Source organism: Neolamprologus brichardi, chromosome 7, assembly GCF_056152115.1.
Source record: "Neolamprologus brichardi isolate AB-2024 chromosome 7, ASM5615211v1, whole genome shotgun sequence".
In the NCBI taxonomy this organism is placed as follows: Eukaryota; Metazoa; Chordata; class Actinopteri; order Cichliformes; family Cichlidae; genus Neolamprologus; species Neolamprologus brichardi.
The window spans coordinates 64,188,396-64,208,078 of record NC_142110.1 but is presented as its reverse complement, the minus strand read 5'-3'; the positions used below and the strand labels follow the sequence as shown (position 1 = coordinate 64,208,078).

General features: G+C 40.7%; 1 protein-coding gene across 2 annotated transcripts in view; it reads right to left on the bottom strand.

Annotated features, from left to right (window-relative positions):
* Window positions 1–18,394, bottom strand: part of bmal1a (basic helix-loop-helix ARNT like 1a) — a 31,979-nt gene extending 13,585 nt beyond the window's left edge. The window contains exons 1-8 of one of the 2 annotated variants that reach the window (XM_087844115.1): window positions 18,255–18,394; window positions 9,882–10,060; window positions 6,227–6,290; window positions 2,654–2,801; window positions 2,277–2,297; window positions 2,022–2,054; window positions 785–814; window positions 58–215 (exon numbers count right to left, since the gene is read on the bottom strand). In XM_087844115.1, coding sequence (XP_087700241.1) covers window positions 58–215; window positions 785–814; window positions 2,022–2,054; window positions 2,277–2,297; window positions 2,654–2,801; window positions 6,227–6,272 — 436 coding nt within the window. In that variant the 5' untranslated portion in view covers window positions 6,273–6,290; window positions 9,882–10,060; window positions 18,255–18,394. Of the gene's footprint in view, window positions 1–57; window positions 216–784; window positions 815–2,021; window positions 2,055–2,276; window positions 2,298–2,653; window positions 2,802–6,226; window positions 6,291–9,881; window positions 10,061–17,932; window positions 18,189–18,254 lie in introns of those variants that run through there. The other variant, XM_087844116.1, reaches the window with a different exon arrangement.
* Between the last annotated feature and the right edge of the window lie 1,289 nt (window positions 18,395–19,683).

Sequence of the window (19,683 nt, the reverse complement as noted above, 5' to 3'; positions counted from 1 at the left end):
TTGAATGAGAAGACCTTTCACTTCGTTGCCTCCCCAACCCTCCCAGTTGATTCTAACCTCTGAGCGTCTTCATGTGTTGGACAGCCATCCGGAGGACTGTCAGTTTATCCAGCTTGCGGGACATGGCATTGCAGGTGGGCACCAGTGACGCCAGCTCATCGATGAAGCTGTTCATCTTGTCTCTGCGACGTTTCTCGATCTGGCTATGAGCCTCTCTGTGCGGGAGAAGACATCAGACATCAAAAAAGCCATCTTGCTAGCAGAAATCCACAGTAAATAATAATAAATCAGCTTGGCTGAACTTTACCTGCTCTACAAAATACAAACTCCTAAACCTGATCTCAACAGGAGAGCATGATCAGGCACCTTATCCAACAGACTCCACTGTCTACGCATTCATAGTCCTGTCTAACATGATCAGCTAGCAAGACGCAAAGAAAACATAGCCTCAAGAGATATGAAGAAATCCAGTTTTTGTTGTTCTGCCGATTCTCCGCGACTATAAAGTTATATCCTTCCTGCTTGTCTGCTCTCGCTTTGCACAGAAGCAGCTAAAGAGAATTCTTTCCATGTAAGAGAAAGACAGCTTGGCTTTAGCAATTAGGTTTGCTTTTACAGTCCCCTTCCACATAATGCTTGGATCTATACACTTCAATGTATAAAGTTTCTTATTATCAGTGTGCACAAAGATCTCTCTGTCCCCATCCACAGAGTGACATTTAATTCATGCAAGGGAGCTTAGCAGGTAAGGGGGGATGGGAGAAAGAGAAAGGAGTGTTTATACCTGGCATTCTTAATCCTGCCCTGTTGGTCACTGAAAAGACAAACAGAGAAAGAATTAGAGAGAGAAATTAGAGAGGACTGAAGGGTTTGATTGTTAAATTAATGCGATAGCACATACTTTAAAAGGTGCAGAAAGAGGGCAAATCTGATGACTAATGCAGTACAAACATGACACATCTTTTTATCTCATATTTACAGTTAGGAAAAAAGAGCAACAACAAGGAAAATGTCCACTCCACTCAACAGACACACCCAGACGATGACTTCATAGTACATACAAATGATTCCTTGACTTTCCAAAACAATTAGGACGAGTTAAACTCAGGAGACTGACTTTATTTTGAGATAAAGCATCTCTCCAAACTCGGCATTGTCTTTGTCTTTTTTGGGTTATTTCTGCTAGTGGACGATTTGTCTAATCCAGTGGGTGGCGAGCACTTAGTTCAGTAAAACCAAAGGGTTAAAGTAATCATCCAAAGCCCCTTAAGTTGCTATGTAACGTGACTACGTCATTCACTCTCCTTCAGGCAGCACTCCCTACTGCACCCCCAGCTGAACTGCAGACATGTCTGTACAGTAGTGAACTGGTTCTCCTCGATTGGCTTTGGTGTCACAGTGCAGTGTGCAAGAGATTTTCCCCTGGAGGGAAACTTTGCTTTAATTTTATGACTTGTTAATGAATTTTTATGAATTTTCTTTCCCTGTTAAGTGAAATTAAATTGCACTGATGACGTCCGATGCAATAAAATGATCGAACATGCAGTGCTAACATGGTGAAAAACTCTGACGTGTCAGATTTGGTCATATAGATCATGGTAAAAGTCCTCGTGCTGGAAAAATTAAACATCTTTACTGGGTGTTTATTACCCGATCGTTCTCTACTGTGCTCTAAAGGACAAACCTTGGAATCTGTGTAATATTCAGAGCAACATGGATTTATTCTAGTAAGAGCTGCTGTTGTTAAAAATAACATCTCTCAATACTCTGAGCAGCATCCAGTGTAAAACCTCCATTCACCTCCTCTGTATTTATGTGGGCACTGAAACATCCAAATACAGATCTCTGAGATTCACAAATGTGAGTGTGAAAACACGAACGTTATGATTTGGCTCAACGGACCCTTTAAGTTGAAATCAACAGGGAACCCAATCGTGTTAGGAGCAAGTTATTTCAAGAGCAATAAACAGACACATTCAGCAGATTAAAGCTCTATCGCCATGGCGATAACGGCACCTTACCTGCCCAGTTTATCTTTATCTGGGTCCATGTCACTGAGAAGGAGAAAACAGGAGATATAAGTTTCAGCAAGACCACAGGAACACATTCAAATAACCAGAGCACTTCACAAAGGGTTCACTGGGTTGAGTAGGTTTGCTTTTCAGTCTGTTCAATATTTCATGGTGCAAAAGATTATGTGTGAGGGTTCAGTGGCATTTCAGGCTGATTGATTGAGTTTGCTAGATCTACTAACATCGAGTCATGTTTGAACTTACTCAAATGAGAAGCCATCAATTCTGCAAAGAAACACAAATTTATTAATCAATCTTTTGTCACTGAATGATTCAGATCATTATGCTTTGTTTTAAACAACGTGTAAAGTGTTAGCAACATTGGCTAACAGTGTTTAAGGACACAAATGTTATGAATATTGTAGCACACCTGCAGCAATGAATGCAAAAGACTTTGTGTCTCCATAATCAGACATGGTTAATAAGACTGAGTGTATCTAGTCATTTCACTTTATCACTTCCCATAATTCTCAGTCTGTATATTTTTCCCCTCTGCTGGTAAGTCAAGCAGTAGTAGCAAATATGTTTATATTACCAATAAAGTGAGCATTTGAGCTTCTCTTCCTTCCTTGTCTACTTACTGGTAGTCGGTGGTGCTGCCTTTCCTTTTGCGGGTGTAGTCCATGCCAGGCGTGCTGATGGAACTGGAGATGAGGTCAGTGGAGCTGGGGGACATGAAGTCGGTCATTGTAGACGAGATGTCCATCCTTTGGTCTGCCATCAGGTCATCTGCACGGCACAATGAGACACTGAGCTTAAAAACAGACATATCTCTGTGTGCGTGGATTTAAGGCCTTTATACACAAAGTGTCACGAAAAAAATTAATAAATAAAAATAAAATTAAAAAAAAACAAGATTCCACTCTTTTGTTAGTTTGTTTTTTTAGGTACGAACTGGTCGTGTAAAGCGTATACACACTGAAAGCAGTCTGTTTTTGTGAAAAATGCACTGCAAAAGTTGCTTCACATGTTTCTGAACAAGAAAAGGAAGAAACTGAGATTCTGGGTTCGTCCAATTCTCAGGTGAAGGCAGCAGCAGGGAGAATTTCATGGTTTGATCCAGGAGTTGAGGCTGTATCGATACCACCTTTCGATGTCAGCGGGGCAGTTCAAGCTCTTCTTAGCAAAGGTGGAATCACATCAAAGAGGCAGAGAAATCCTTTCAGAGAACAGACTGACGCGCAGCAGTGTCTAGCTGCCTGTCTGAGCTAAAAATAGGGTCATTGTACTATTTCCATATCATTGAGCATAGGACTGTGCGATATGACAAAATGAAAACGTCTATCGTTTCATATTATAAACTATCGTTTGTTTCGTGGTGTTGCAGGCACAGAGAATACCAGCAGAAAGAGTATGGAGAGAGTTTACCTCCTTTTTTTTGCTTCTCACCCATAAGGTGCTCAAAATAAACCTTAGACTCAAACATTAGAACAGGCTTTTCCCCGCAGCACAGCATGTAATACATACAAAGAAAAATGCAGCCGTTACAACTTTTATTTAAAAATATAGTGTCATGCATCGGTGAAAACACTCGACTCCAGGTACACAACGGCCAGCTGAAAACACTTCACACAAGTCGAGTTGCCCGAGATTCACAGAACTGACAGAAAATGCACTATTTTAATAATAATAATAATGGATTGGATTTATATAGCGCTTTTCAAGGCACCCAAAGCGCTTTACAATGCCACTATTCATTCACTCTCACATCCACACACTGGTGGAGGCAAGCTACAGTTGTAGCAGCTGCCCTGGGGCAGACTGACAGAAGCGAGGCTGCCATATCGCGCCTCTGGCCATCACCAGTAGGCGGTAGGGTAAAGTGTCTTGCCCAAGGACACAACGACCAGGACAGAGAGGCCAGGGATCGAACCAGCAACCTTCCGGTTACATGCGCTTCCCAACCCCCTGAGCCACGGTCGCCCCCATGCATTTTGTGATGCATATCGTTATCGGGATGAGAAATGTCTGATATCGGGATATGAGATTTTGGTCATACCGCACAGCCCTAACTGAGTACTCTGTACCGGTGTGTGCTTTGAGCTAGGAACACTTGTTGCTAAATGGAGTGGTTTGATTGGTCAGAATTGTTTATTCAGACATGAAAAACTGGACAAAAAAAACAACAACAAAAAAACAAAAATGCTACAAATTTGACCTGCAACGTTACGCGGTCTGCACATGAACGGCTGCGTTAAGAAAAGGCAAGTAGGAAAACTATTTACAGATGTAATATTCACATCTGTAGACTGGACAATGCTGCCCATACAACCAGTGAACAGACTAAATGCCCACTGTGGCCTGACACAGGATGTGAATGTATTATTTATTTTATTTTTACTTAATTTAAAAAAAAAAAACAATTGTATCGAGCACTAGAGCATTTTAAGATGAGAAAAGTATTAATCATGCACTGTATTACTCACTCAAAGCTAACGGGTGTTTTTCCTTCATTTATTTGTCACCTTATTTGTGGCTTTACCAGTGCACAAGTGTTTCACCAAATTAAAAAAAAATACTACATACACATTTTTAGTAACCATTTTTATTTCACCGGCTGCTGAAGCTACATAATCTTAAGACAAACTGGCAACCTAGTAAACCACACTGCCAAACCAGAACAACAACAGTTGACGACTTTCTTTGTTGTGACTCTTTCTAGGTGACTCTGCAGTGGTTATCAAGCCGCCTGCCTGCACAGGGCTCCAGATGAGAGGAGGAGTGACTGCTGTGCCACTGCTGACTGAGATCACAACACTCTGCGTGGTTGGAATAATTACATTTGCCCCAAACGAGTTGGTGGCTGTGTGACTCTATAACTCATATTCATAGCAAAGAGTAAAACAAAAGCTCCCACTCCTGTATGAGACATCATTGCGGCTATATAAAGCTCTTGCACCAAGTAAGGTTTGACCAAGTAAATGTTATTTTATTCACTTATTTATTTTTTAAATTGAAGGACAAATGCACATGTTTAAAGGGGACCTATATATCGTTTTATTGGTGTAAAGATTCTTAAACCACAGTCTGTTGTTGTAGACAGCAAACCAGATGGATGATGCCTCTGGCTCACATTTCAAAAATCCAAAAGGACTATCCAGCAGTTTCAAATACAGCACAATAAACCAGCAACTGCCATGACTGCCAGATTAGTTCAACAGCTAAACAAACGTATCGGCTGCTGTTTTGACAATGTAGCACAATTACACGAATAACCGAGCTGACGCTAATCTGACACGTAAATGTATTAACCAGGGGGCGTTAAACAAGCTGCTCAGAGGACAGAAAAGGCCAGCAGAAACATCCAATGTGGTTCCCTGGATGGCACTGCAAAGTGTGAAAATTTCACCTCATTAATATCCAGAATTGTTCATTAAATGTAAATCATGGCGAGGTAACGTCAGCGTAACAGCACTGACAAACGCTGAGAAATTGCTTCAATCGTAGGAGGAAAAAAAATGTTTATTCATAGACAAAGGCAGGTAATTATTGCTGCCTTAAAGATGTTTTTATGTGGTTCGTGAACTAAATTTTTTAATATTTTTAAGACAGGTCTACTTTTCTAATAGAAAATGAAGGGATCCTACGGTTCATACACAAACACATTCTCGCTAAATGACAGCTGCAACATAAGGACAAATATTTCCCCAGAAATATAAAAATCCATTTGCAAATCTAAAAAGGCTCTTGTGCCAGATGTCAACAGACCCATGTGCAACCTTGTTATTCAGTCTTTTGGTGATTAAACTCTCTCTGTTAAGAAATAGCTGCAATGCAGGTGTTTGTGTGTATTAGAAGCTAAAATAAAAGAAACAATTCACTGTTTCTTTGCAGAAGAAAATATAAGCAACACAGAGCAGACAGTCACACGAATGTCGCATGCATATGCATGCATAGACCGAAACTACTGGGTCTAAGTATGTAAATGAACTGACAAATAATATGCGCGGCATGTGCGAGATTACTCATATTATCCGTGCTGACAAGAAATCACTATAAAGGTCTGAGGTAAAGATCAAAGCGGAAATACTGTAGTTGTGAGAAATGGAGGTGACTATCTGCACAGACCTTTTTTTCCAATAAAGCGTGCACACTTAACTGAGAGATGCACAGAGGGAAATACTAATTTATTTTTTAGGAAGGGCCAAACTCACCACAGATGTTCATCACAGCCTGTGTGTTAAAATCATCTCCTTCCATCCACTCTGGAGCCCTCAACTGTGAAAACACAAAAGCAACACTTTTAGATGGAATCATTCTGAGAATCTGCAGAGACAAAAACAAAGAAATCCCAAAACAAAGGAAATACAGACAGAGTAACTGTTGCCTGGACACATGCAGCAAACATCGTGTCATCTGGGTCAAGTGTTCAGGCGCAACAAACAGGAAGCCACTATTACAACTGCATGTATTGAAATACTGTAAGCTATTTAGGTCGCACCGTATCAGTTACATGACACGTAAATCAGACTGGTTGAGATGTGCCATGTGCATTCCAATTCTCTGAAGTTTAGTGTTTAAACTTCCGAGATGATGAAACCTTCCCAAGTGACTCTGAGCTGACTGAAGAAGGCCTGTCGTTAACAAGAGTTCTTGCTTAATTATTCAGTCATTTTCTGTAAAGGTTTCGATTAGAGTTTCTCATCAAGAGCCACACTAATGTTTCAGAGGAATGGGTGAAAAAAAACCCAAAAAAACAATGTAAGTAAATGTATTTACTGTGACAACTGTAAGGCACAAAGACTTCACATGAAGGATGCATCGAAGCCTCTAAACCAGGGGTGTCAAACTCAAGGCACACTTTAGGTCGCGGGCCAAACAAGATAAACATTCATTGAACACACTAAAACAATGTTTTTTAAACATAAATATGAATAAAAACAGACAGGAATATTATTCCAGATTAAATAAACTTAAAAAAAAGAAACTTTAACTTTAAATATTTTGCTCTTCATAAAAATATATCCTGTCAAAATTATGCAAGTTAGAAATATGAACATGCTGCCCCCAGAAAAAATAAATGAAAGCAAACACAAGGTTGGAGCCGCATGTAGACGGAGCTGGGCGTTGCTTCAGGAATGGAACTAATAAACTGTAAGGGCCAATCAGTGTTGTACTTTGCCTTGAGTATATCATTACACTGCAGCTCTATCTGAATCTGCACAGGTGGAGTTCAGCATTACTTGGCACAGGGAAAGTGAGGCAAGTTGCACTGGTGCATTTGTGACAGCTTCACTTGAAATGCCTTCACCGCATCATACATCATGTCCATAAACTGACAGATTTCCTTACTGAGCTCAAAAACTCTATTGAGAACTTTTATCCCAACTCAGCCAGCAGACCTCTGTATGATGAGGAATGTCGGCAAACTCTGAATCTATTTCCCACATAAAAGACTGAAATTGACGGTGATTTAAACTTTTAGCTCAGATACAATTTACGGTTTGCGTTACGGTGATCATTGCATGCTCCATTTTTAGGACTTTACCACAGAGCCTTTCCTGGTGTGTGATGCAGTGATATGCTGTTAACTCACTGGTACAGTTCTCCTCCTACATCTTTACTCACATCCTGCTGACTAGTCCGCTTTTTTCACCGCACAACACCGGCGCTCCATCTAACAAGTTTGTCCCAGGGCAGTTTCATGTCGGTTACACTTTTACATACGTTTTAAAAAAAATGTATTTTCCTGTCGTTGTCCCGTGCATCGATTTAATGTTCAATATTTCCTCTACATGGATGAAGATGGCCAGCCGTGCAATGTCCATCATGTCTGTACTTTCATCCACAGCAAGAGAGTATGCGATAAAGTTTTTGCTTCTTTCACACAACTGTGTTCTTAAATCAGTGGCCATCTCACAAACCCGATCAGCAATCGTATTTCTCCTCAGGCTCACATTTGCCAAAATCTGCGTTTTGTCTGGACACAAGCCGTCGCACAGCTTCATCATGCAGCTCTTCAGAGTGGTACCGGGCTGATTGGCTTTCTCCTCTGCTACAATAAAACTTGCTTTCACAACAGCTTCACTTTGTGATTTTGCTCTGGTGAGAAAAGTCTGCTGAAATGTCAGATTCTTCTTTAGTTCTTATACTTTCTGTAGTTTCTGCATTTAGGTTTTTCAGCTTATCCTGACGTTTTGTCTCGTAGTGCCGTCTTAAATTAATTTCCTTAATTCCAGCCACATTAGCTCCACTAATAAGACACACGGGTTTACCAGCAATGTCTGTAAACATATATTCAGTCACCCACTGGCGCTGAAAGGCTCTGCTTTTAGAATCAACTTTTCTCTCCACCATTGTGAGCGGCTAGCTTTGCAATAACAGAAGTTTGACTTGTTTGAGGCGGGAATGTTCCCAGTTAGCCTAGCGTTCAGGCTCTCGGGCCGGATATAAATGTACGCCGGGCCGGATGTGGCCCGCGGGCCTTGACTTTGATACGTGCTCTAAACGAACAAACCTTTGCTATTGAATGAGTTTGCCAAGTAAAAGCACTATTCTACGGAGCCCCGCAGGGGACATGGGAGGAAAAAAAAATTAAGACGGACTTTTGCGAGATCTCGCAAAACTAACTCGGGATCTCGCAAAACAAATTCGGGATCTCGCAAAACAAACTCGGGATCTCGCAAAACAAACTCGGGATCTCGCAAAACAAACTCGGGATCTCGCAAAACTTTTGCGAGATCCCGAGCTAACTCCCGTTAGCTCGAAGCTAATATAATTTATATCCGGCCCGACCTCCCGTTAGCTCGAAGCTAACGGGAGGTCGAGACCTACTACAGCCGGGAGGAACACCGCTTTCCCGGTCGGCTTCGAGCCAGCGTCCGAAGAATGCGGCTAAAACGTTTGCGAGATCTCGCAAAAGTTTTGCGAGATCACTGCGGGGCTCCGTACTATTCATACAGCTCCAGGTCAAAACAATATTTGCCTCGAAGAGCTTTATAATGTAATCTAAAGACTAGAGAAAAGCAAAGAGAAAGATCAGATCATCCCTTACGGTTAAAGAACGCCTGTCAAAGAACTCCTTTGACAGGAAGAGACCTCCAGCACAACCAGGCTCAGGGAGTGGAGAGGTCAGGTGAAACAGAGGACAGAAAAGAGAAGTAAAGAGGAATCTCTATCTCTCCTGCTGATAAGAATTTCCACTTGTTTGTGCACAACTCTCCACTGCAACTCAACACCACAAAAAAAGGAAGTAGGCATCACCTCGTTATTCAGGGGTTCAGGATACAAAACAAGAACAAAACAAAGACAAAAAAACAAGATATTCGATGCCATTATCTATTCACTCAACCGCAAGCGGGTGTGTGCACTAAACCACTTGTTCAAGGCCAAGCATACCATTTAAATTTTTTGCAATAGGAGTGCTGTGTTTTTATAAGATGCTAAAAATGTCAGCAGCATGTGGAGGCGGTGAGCCTTTTTTCTGGGGTGAAGGCTGATAAAGTTAAACAGCAGTCAGCCAGAATCAGATGCATGCAACACGTTACTGCTCTGACAACATGACTCCTTTCAAACCAGATTTAGTCCTTAAATTGTGTAAGCAAATATAACAGAGGTGTATTAATACATAAGTTCACTGATAACTTAAATTGAACCAAACACTACAAATATTACAAGGAAATAAAAATAAATAAATATCACATTTTTAATGTCACACTTATTCCAAAGCAAATGCTGGCCTAGTTTTCAAATATGTTAATCATTTCTCCCACTAGAGCACTGTGAAGGACGACTCCTTGGTTCAAATTCACATCTCTGAAATATGAGTAGGCACCTCCTACAGATGGCGTGCAGAGCGGCTTCAGTTACCTGGACAGGAAACTGGAACAGGCTTCCTGGACGAGCCTGGTATCGTCTGAATCAGTCTGGTCTGCTCTGTTGTGATCTGGTCTGAGTCTGGTTTGATTCAGCCTGACCTAGTTTCATCCACTTTGAAGTGGTCTCCCCTCGTATGATCAGATCCTTAAGCAGCTGGGGCCTGTCTACATCTGCAGGGGGATGAAGAGAAATCTGTGAGTCAGGTGCAAAATCGTCTGGTACGAGATAAAAGCCAAGTACAAGTCACATTCTGCAAAATATTTCCTCATTAGTCCCAGCAAATTAATCAATCGCTTTTTGGAGTATCTCCTGCACAGATTCAAGCTTGGTTTTATTGTCAGTAGCTTTATATTAACTGGATACATTGCTTCAGAAAATGCCTGAGTGATGGAGAGATGGGAGAAGCGCAGCACATCAAGGTGGCAACACGGCTGCCAACATAGACCTGTATGAGATTTAAGAAAAAGTATTTTCCAACACGGTGAGCTACCCAGCTGTTCCCACTGTGCTATAGAAATTTGAGGAGTAACTGGGTAAAGATTCTACTTTACATTTATGAAAATGTCATAAACGTTGTCTGTGTGCAGAGACAAGTTACGGAGAAAGGTGTATCCATCAATTCCAATCTTAAGAGTGTAATATTAATGAACCTTTATTAGAAAAAGTAGATGAAGATAAATGTAGAATGAGTGCCGATCGGGTTCATAAAACAACTAATTTTCAATAACAACACAATGTGAAACTCAAGATGCAGGCAGGAGAGTACTAGGTCAGGACGAGCTTGGTGAGCTCTTTTATTGGGACAAAGCCCTGGGCTAGAAGGGGAAAACCACTATGTCATGATTGAGCACTGAAAGGAACTGGTGCTGGAGTAAAAAGTGGGTCAGCCAATCTCTATGGTCTCTAACCAGCCAGCCTCGATTTCCATCCACCACCTACTTCTACTTCATCAGTGAGTCAGCAAGGCATTCTGCTTTGATTCCCTGTTGAACAGGGAAACACCCACTCAGACAGTCAGGAAGCAGGCAGAAAGCCCGTTCATACGCTAAAGTATCCAGCCGGCAAGTCAGCTGCCAAATCTCCCAAATACTTCCACCATGGCCAGTGATGGAACGTTTTTGTAAAGATGTGAAAAGATTTTACAAATATCAAATACACTACAAATTAATACTCGATGCTTCAAACAGGGATGAACCGAAACCCTTGCACTCTCGTCTTCTCTTACCCAGAAATATCAAAACTGCATACTGACTTGTGCAAAGTGAAATAAAATGGAATATTTTAACGACTGTTATTATATCTGGCTTCCAGTGATATTTAATCGTTTCAACCCCAACATGAGTCATTAAAAAAAAAAACTGCTACTTTAGTACACAAAGAAAATCGACACAGCTTGATGTTTGGGTCATGGTTTCAGCTTTATATCAGAGGGGATAAATTAAAATTAAAGCTTTCAGAGCTCCACAGATGGAATCTGCAAGCATGACATAATTCTGTGGGTGCTTGTAATGTGATTTCACTCAGCATTAACTCTTAACTGGTGACTTTTAAACTCGTAAAGCTTTAAATGTGTCCCTTTAGAATGACCAATTTAATTTAAAAAAATAAGTAAATAAAAAATCTAACTCACAGTACAATGCAATCCTTAGGACAAGCATCACAATACAGGCAATTCTGAAATATGCAAGAGACTACAATAAGTTGACCTGTAAAACAACCTGATATACAGGTACAACTACGTCAGACTTTAAGTCCCTGCACACTCACATAGGTGTTTTCTTTTAATTCTATTCGTGGGTGAAGCTATTCTGGGAATTTCTCTACGTGAGGTCACCAAATCTTACGTGCATAGTTGGGGTTTGTTTTGTTGCAGCAGTCAGGGTGTAACAGCTTGTCTGCAAGGATGTGAAAGGGTTTACTGCACAGATTGAGTGCAGTGTGCTCACATCCAGCTTTTTACAGCCAAGAACTAACCATGTGCCGAGTTTGAGTTTTTCATCATCACTGGGCAGGTCTTGCCAAACGATAACAATCCCCGCTACATTTTTAAACAAATGATAAACAACCAATTTAAATTTAAGCACTGACAAGGAAGTAAAGTCTGGTTGTCAAGTCTCAGGGCTCAACAGTGCTGACCCAAGAAGACCCTAGCAGCGCTGTATGTGGAAATTATAATCTCAGATTCAGGGCAACAGGTCCAAGTAAATGTCTGGATATGCTTGTTATCTAGAAAGACCTGTGCTTCTCTGGCAGCATGAGATTGCGCCCTGTCCAGCTAAAAAAAAGCACAGGTCAAGGTGCTGCCACAAAAATGGCCTGAGTACAGGTTGGAGCCTTTCCATTGCGAACATTCAGATCACAGATGGTGCTCTCACGGATATGCATGGCTGCTGATACAGCTGGGACACTCATGCAGGCATCCGGCATGCCAACAAGTCCAACCTCGGTTGATGGCGGCACTCATGACAATGCTGTGCACACACTGCTTTTTGTGTTCTGAGACGAGTGGCTGGAAAATGCAGAAATGTATATATTCTGTTCTTGTGCTGAGTAACATAGCAGTCTTTACTGCTGTTATTCAAATACAAAGGCATAAGCGTATGATGGAAAAAGTTATGAATTAATACTCTACAGCTGGAGAGTGTTCAACAGGGAAAACGTCACATAGTGCCCAGTCTGTTGTTACATAGAGCGAGTGTCAATGACTGCACCTTAACTGAAAGACCTCTCAAATGGCAAAGAGATTATGCAATCACCCAAGCCAGTGCTGGTGGCGACAAACAACATGTGCAACGACAAGAGCGAAACCACCTTTCACTTTTGAGTGACACAATAAGCACCAATCTTCTTTCCTCATAGTAATAATAGACCCCATCCATCAAGACCCATCACAATGATATGACAGCACCAGCAGCCCTAGACACCAGTTTTAAATCTTTGCTTTTCCTGTTGCCATGATATCTGAAATCTACTTTGACAGAAGGCAGGTAATTATTATAGATGGCCATGACATTGTATTGTAATAAATAAATATAAAGTAATAAATAGAAAGGCCATTACTAAACAATAGGGCTGCCACGATTAGTCGACTAGTCACGATTACGTCGACTATTAAAATCGTTGACGCGTCATTTGAAGCTATCTAAGATTCTGAAAGATGCAGGAATAAGTAGCAGGATTTAAGAGTGTAATAACAGACTGAAACAGCAGATGGCAGCACTGCATGTCCAGGGATGCCAGCTGCCGTTAAACCCCAAAGAAGCAGCAGCAGTGTCTGGTTTCATAGCTGTGTCCAAATTTAGCGGCCGCATCCTTCAGAGGCCGCATTTGTAGGCCACTTACGTTACAGCGACGCGGCGAAGCCTGTCCAAATATGAAGATTTCCCCAAACGTGGCTGAAAAATGCATCCTTCATTTCCCCAGATTTGAAGGATGGGTCGGGTGTATCGTGGCCCAAACTATTCCAGAATTCATAGCGTGGCCCAGCCAATTCCAGTTTTCAACAATGGCGGCAGCTAGTTAGTTTTAATATTACTCTTATTACTATTTCTGGGTCACAAAATAAACTTTTAACATATTTTCAGGCGAGAATGTAGCTCTGTAGCTTCAAATATCTGCTCGGTTTATCAAGACATCACACATTTGCAAAAGTGCTCCGACATTTTCGGAGATGTCTGTTACCCACCAGCTCGATAACTAGAGGGCTCAAGGCTCACTAGAGCCGGTGAGAACGGCAAACTCCCGGCACATCATTTTCAAACCCGCCGCAGTCTTTCGCTACTCAGGTTAAACATGATATAAAAGTCACTCAGATAATTTAAAAATGTTATTGTTTGGCTTTTTTCAGTGTTTTATTTGTTCCTCAGTAAATTGGTTTGGCTGAGATTAAAGTTATAGTTTTTACACAGCTGAATAAACGTCAAACAGAACTGATTAAACAGAAGTGTGAAATGGCAGAGAATTTACTCCAGTGTCCTGTTATATTTCACATAGAAAGAACAGATGGCCGAGTTTATTAAACTCCACCGAGACAATCTGAAAAATTCATTAAAAATTTAATAAACTGTCATCTTGCCTTTATTTTTAGTTATCACATACCTTAAACACTTCAAGCTGTAAGCTAATGATAGTTATATAAGAGCAGACGCATGCCGGTGCAATAATCTATATGTTTTACGTCCAATGGATGCGTGATCTGATTAGTCGACTAATCGGTGACTAGTCGACTATCAAAATAATCGTTTGTGGCAGCCCTACTAAACAATATAGTGTCAATCATTTTACAATGACAAAGTTATTCGCAAGAGGAAGACATTCATAAAATCTTCACAAAAGTGGTCGTCCAAGCAAATTCACCCCAAGGTCAGAGAAACTACTCAGTTAACAGTTAAATGTTAAAATTCATAACAGTAAAATTAGAAAGACTGAACAAATACAGCTTATTTTAAAGGGTTTTCAAACACCTAATCTCTCTAAAAAGAACATGGAGAATGGCTTAGATTAGCAAAATTACATCTGAGCAAACCACATGACTTCTGGAACAATGTTCATTGGACATTGAAAATGTCTGGGCAAAATCCACAGCACCACGTTTGTCAAAACCAAACCACAGCATATCGGCACAAACACCTCATACCTGAAGGGGTGATGATGTGGGCACCTTGCAGTAATTGAGGCAACCACGAGCTCCTTTATAAGCAAAGTATTCTTGAGCCCAATGTGAGGCCATCTGTCCCAACAAGCTACTGAACCATGGGGTATAGTTTAGTTTTTGTTAAATAAATGACAGTGCAATATGTTGCAAGTTGTTCCTCAACACAAACTGTATTTAAAAAATTTTAGAAGTTGATGAGGACCAGATGATTGTTTATTATCTCCCTAACGTGAGAATTGAAAAGAGGATGTACTTTATTTTTTCACGTGTGACTGTAAGTCAATTTTGAGTACAAAAGCAGTAACTAACAAGTTTCCTGTTTCCACATGTAGTGGAAACTGTTTTCTTGCATATTTTTTTGCATATTTATAAGCTGGCATTTTTGTTGGAGCTTGTTGAATTAGCTCCCTTTATAAACACTAAATACATGTCCCACTTTGTGTTGTGTATGCCAGCAGAATAAATGTATGGTGTATAGAAGAGGACAGCTGGGTTAGACTTCCAACATCCTTTTGACCCTGATCTGGACAAGCATAAGAAGATCGATGCATGGATGCATGGATGGATGCTTCGAATCCCTTATGCAATCTATATGCAATGGGGAATAATTAGCAATATGTGCAGAAAGATTTCAGGAAAATTGACCAATGAGGCCTTAAAAACCTGCATATTTGGAGCCCATGGTTAAGTTAAGGTTAAGTTTCCTTTTAAACATACTTAAACATACACCTGAGAACATTTTTTTTTTAGAGAAATTAGATTTTAATTTATTTAATATCAAGAAAAAAAATTACATTAAATTGCATTATTTGAAGTACAATGGAAAAGAATTGTTGTTTTTTTATTTATTGTATTTACACGAGTTAAAATCATTTGGCTTGTTATCTCTACTTGTGTCTCTTTATTTAGATAAACACATTTATTGATCAATTTTCCTTTCAACCCCAACAATTCTTTACCTTTTCCCTTTTTTAAACCACAGAAGCTTACAGGGGAGAAATAAGTAAGTGTCAAGCATCGTATCTTCTTAGTTACATGCAAGGGTTTCCTGATGGATGTGGAACCTCTCTGTTTAGTCAATGGCATGGCTCGTTAGGTTTGTCCGGCCAAAGCATATGGCCAGTTACTGTGGCCAACATCTCCTATTGGGAATTAGACAGGAGGCATCTTTATTAAACTTGGCAGGGTGCCTTGGTTACATCCATCCATTTTCTTAACTGCTTATCCTACTTAGGGAAATGGGGTGGAGCTATTATAAGATGAGAGGCGGGGTACACGCGCTGGACAGGTTGCCAGACCATCACAGGGCCGACACAGAGATAGACAACCACACAATCTCTCACCTGCAGTCACAAGTAAACTCAACATGCATATCTTTGGACTTTGGGAAGAAGTGGGAGTACCCGGAAGAAGCCCATGTAGGCACATAAAGAATGTGTAAACTCCACAAAGAAAGACCTCAGCAGATCAGAAGATCCAAAATCTTTGTTGTGAGGCATCAGCGCTAAAAACTACACCTCCATGCCATGTCCTTTATTTATTATTATTCATTACTGACAATGCTATTCACCCCTTAAGAAGGGCATTTTCAGTAGCTCTCATACATTTACCTCTAAATAAACTGTGTCCCATAATCTCATTTAAGCAAGCCTCACCAATTGGAACTTTCCTTGAGCACTTGTGGGCTCTTATGTTGAAGAATTATCCAAATGAATATTCATTACAATGGTAAACAGGAAATAACAGCTACATGTGTAGGATCACAACTTAAATCTCATTAAAAAAAAAAAGTTTAATAAGTTTACTGAGGTTGCCCTAAAATAAGGTTTTAAAAAGCTTTTTTCCCCCATTAACGTTATACTTCTACCACAATATTAGGCATTGAAGAATTTTCCACATACATTTTAATACAAGACACTTTTAGCGTGACAGTCTCTCTCACATTATTACTTAGAATGATCTCTAGTTAATCTAAATTAGTATCCACATAGTCATGACAAGAATCTTTTTCTCTATAACGTTTTATATCATACAGCTTCCTCAGAAACCAGAAGTTTGTCATCTGGCCTTCACGATCAACAGGATGGTTAACTGCAACCCTTCTGAGTCATCACAACAAATGTCTGCTGTATGTCTTTGTGGCTACATATATCCGTACTGATAAGATCCGATTAAGATCTGATATAGGTTGCTACCTGGCTAGAAACAAAAACAAAGACACAGTCTGAAGTTCACAGCAAGTGCCTTTCATGTGGTGAAACAGTTAATGGATAATCTACTCAAGGCAGGCATGAGAAACTACAAAAACACAAGGTGCACCTGTCAAACTAACACACAAGACAGTAATCCAACAAAAAAATAAAATAAAATTAACAGCAAACTGCCTTTACACAACATCCAAAGGTTTAATATGAAGTATCCCCAAATAGATCCATAAACCCTGTGTACTAAAAAAGGCTTCAGTGTGGTGAGAGTGACTCAGATGATGAATCAACAGTGACAACCAACTGTTTCCTATCCTGCTCAAGACCATTTCATATCCTCCCAGTCAAAACCAGCTGGTCCTCAGCAGGACCCGCCTTGGTATTCTGAAACCAGGTATGACAGGCAAGGAGACCTGCATGCTCATTGGCTAACACCTAATCCTCCTGTCTGTCTCTAATAATGACAGTACATTAGAAAATGGATTTGACGTCTTACTCAATGTGACCTGAAATTAGCTGCTGTGCCCATAAACACATGAGGAAAGTGTTTATTGATGCCATGCCAGAGGGCTGTTTTCCCTTAGACTTATACAGGACAGGAAGGCTTTTCTACAACCACAGGTATCGCCCTCTGGTGCTCATTAGCCTTGCCAGCTGACATCCCTGGACATTAGGCCTTCTGCACTTGTTTCACTTTTAAGCCACGTCCAACGTTTATGATGACGAAGATGTGTAAGAACAAACAAATAAAATCGTCACTGACTCAGCTTTCGAGCGGTTTGGTTAGGTTTTGTTTCGGATTTTATATTATCTATCACACCCCATATCCTCCTGCTTAAATTATACACTAATTACATGCACAGTATAACCACAACCCAATCAAATAGTCTTTGATCAACCACAGCAGAGACATCTAGCGGTGGCCACATTTCCACAGCAAGTGCATACACCGTCGCGATACTTAAAACAAGCACAGGTCTCCAAATAAATAGAAGAATGGCACAGTACCGTTGAGGCCTTTTAAAGAGACACGCAATGGAGGCTTTGAAGTTGCCGGAGCAGGATAGATGCTGCTGAGTATACCCACCAAGGCCCGTTTTACACAGCTAGTGTGCTAGCACTGGAGCTTTACTCACTTGGGTCACGTTCAGTTAATAAACTGAAAGCCACTGACCGGCACTTACCTACGCCCGAGCTTCCTCTAAGTCCCGGCGATTCCTGGCACCACTTAAACCAACCCCGCCAAACTAAAGGCGTTTTCCGCACTTTTTGACCATAACGGCATTTCTCCCCCGTCTGCTAACATTAGCATACAGCTCACTGCTAGCTACTGACTGTCAAGACTTGGCCAGCAAAGCTAAAGTCCCTCCTCCTGCTCTAGAAAACCACACTGACATGACCACAGCGCTGGGAAAACATCGACGATATCCATCACAGACTGAAGCCCAGCAAAGTCACACAGACGCGGCGTCAACAAACATATCCTCGTTCTTGTGTTATACTTACAAAAGATCCAGAGGGACTAATCCATCCATTGAACGCCGCTGGTAATATGTAATAGCAACACACATAAGTGTGACATAAACGATTTTCAATCGGTGACCCAGTTTCTCTTCACCGTCATGCCTGTCGGACCACTAACCTAGTTTTTCAACCAATAGCGTTTACCCTACCGTCGTAGGTGTCCTGTCAGCCAATCAGACGCGAGTTCAGGCTGGGAAACAATGACCGACGTGCTCGTTAGCCAATGACGGTCGGAGATGAAGGGAATGCAGACGCTAGCCGTGTGTGAGCCGTAGGCCCGAGTCCAATCCGTCCACTCCGCCCTCCCACTTCGTGACGAAACTAACCTCTCTTCTCATTTCACAGGTTGTCCTGGAGGTTATTCTGCTCCGTAACTAGCGTTCAGAAAAAATCCCATTTAATTTAATAATTTTTCATCATTTTAGAAAAAACATTAATGTACTTTTTATTCAATTTTTTTATCTGAAATTTTCATTTACTACAGAAATATTTGCTTAAGACGGTGGCTTAACTTGGACATATCAAGTCCTTCTCAAGTTCCACAACCACAAATGCAAATTTATGACTCAGTTTTTCTTGTTTGTTTATCACGACGCTTCATTTCAATTATTTGATTCTGTTTTGTTACTTTTGGTCTTTCTTAACAGCCTGAAATAAATTTTATTGAAATAAAGATTGTAGATCACCAGACACCACACCAAAATGCAGATGGAAAAAGGTGAGCAAAAGACACCAAAAGAGGGGAACAGAACAAAAGGAATTACTTAACCTAAGGGATTTTCCTATTTCTCTCATTTCTGCCTCCTCTCTCCTCCGTTCTTCTCACCGTAATCCGAAAACACATTTCATTACACATTTTGAAGGACATTTCAATTCCTAAAGTGCATTTGGTCCAGTAACGAATTGAGGAATGACATGGGACTCAGTATACCACTGATTGTTCCTCTTACTCTAAATCACAGACATTAAGTTGGTGCAGCATTGTTACTTGTGTGAGTACAAGAAAATAATTATTATAATATGATGTGTTAAATTTGTTTAGATCACAGGAATAAGGAAGGATTGGTCTGTGTTTTAGTTTGGCTTAGCTGTAGGCCTGAGAGTGTGTGTAATTGTTTAGAGAGAAAGGAATTTATGGACACCGGGGGTCTGGTGTCATAAAAGGAGACAGGAAGCTACAGTTGGGGGTTGCTGATGCTGATGCTTGTACCTTTAATAAAAACGCATAATTGTTATAACTTAGAAGTAGGTTTGCAGGAGACTCTCCACATGCTTATCTGTAATTGTAAAACAACAAGAGGCCAATGGCCCAGTGGATGCAGAGTGGGGGTCTCAGTGTTTGTAATACATTAACTCTGTTTTGTATGTTGTCTAAAGGAATCTGGTGTAGCTTGGGTGAGGAGATTACTTT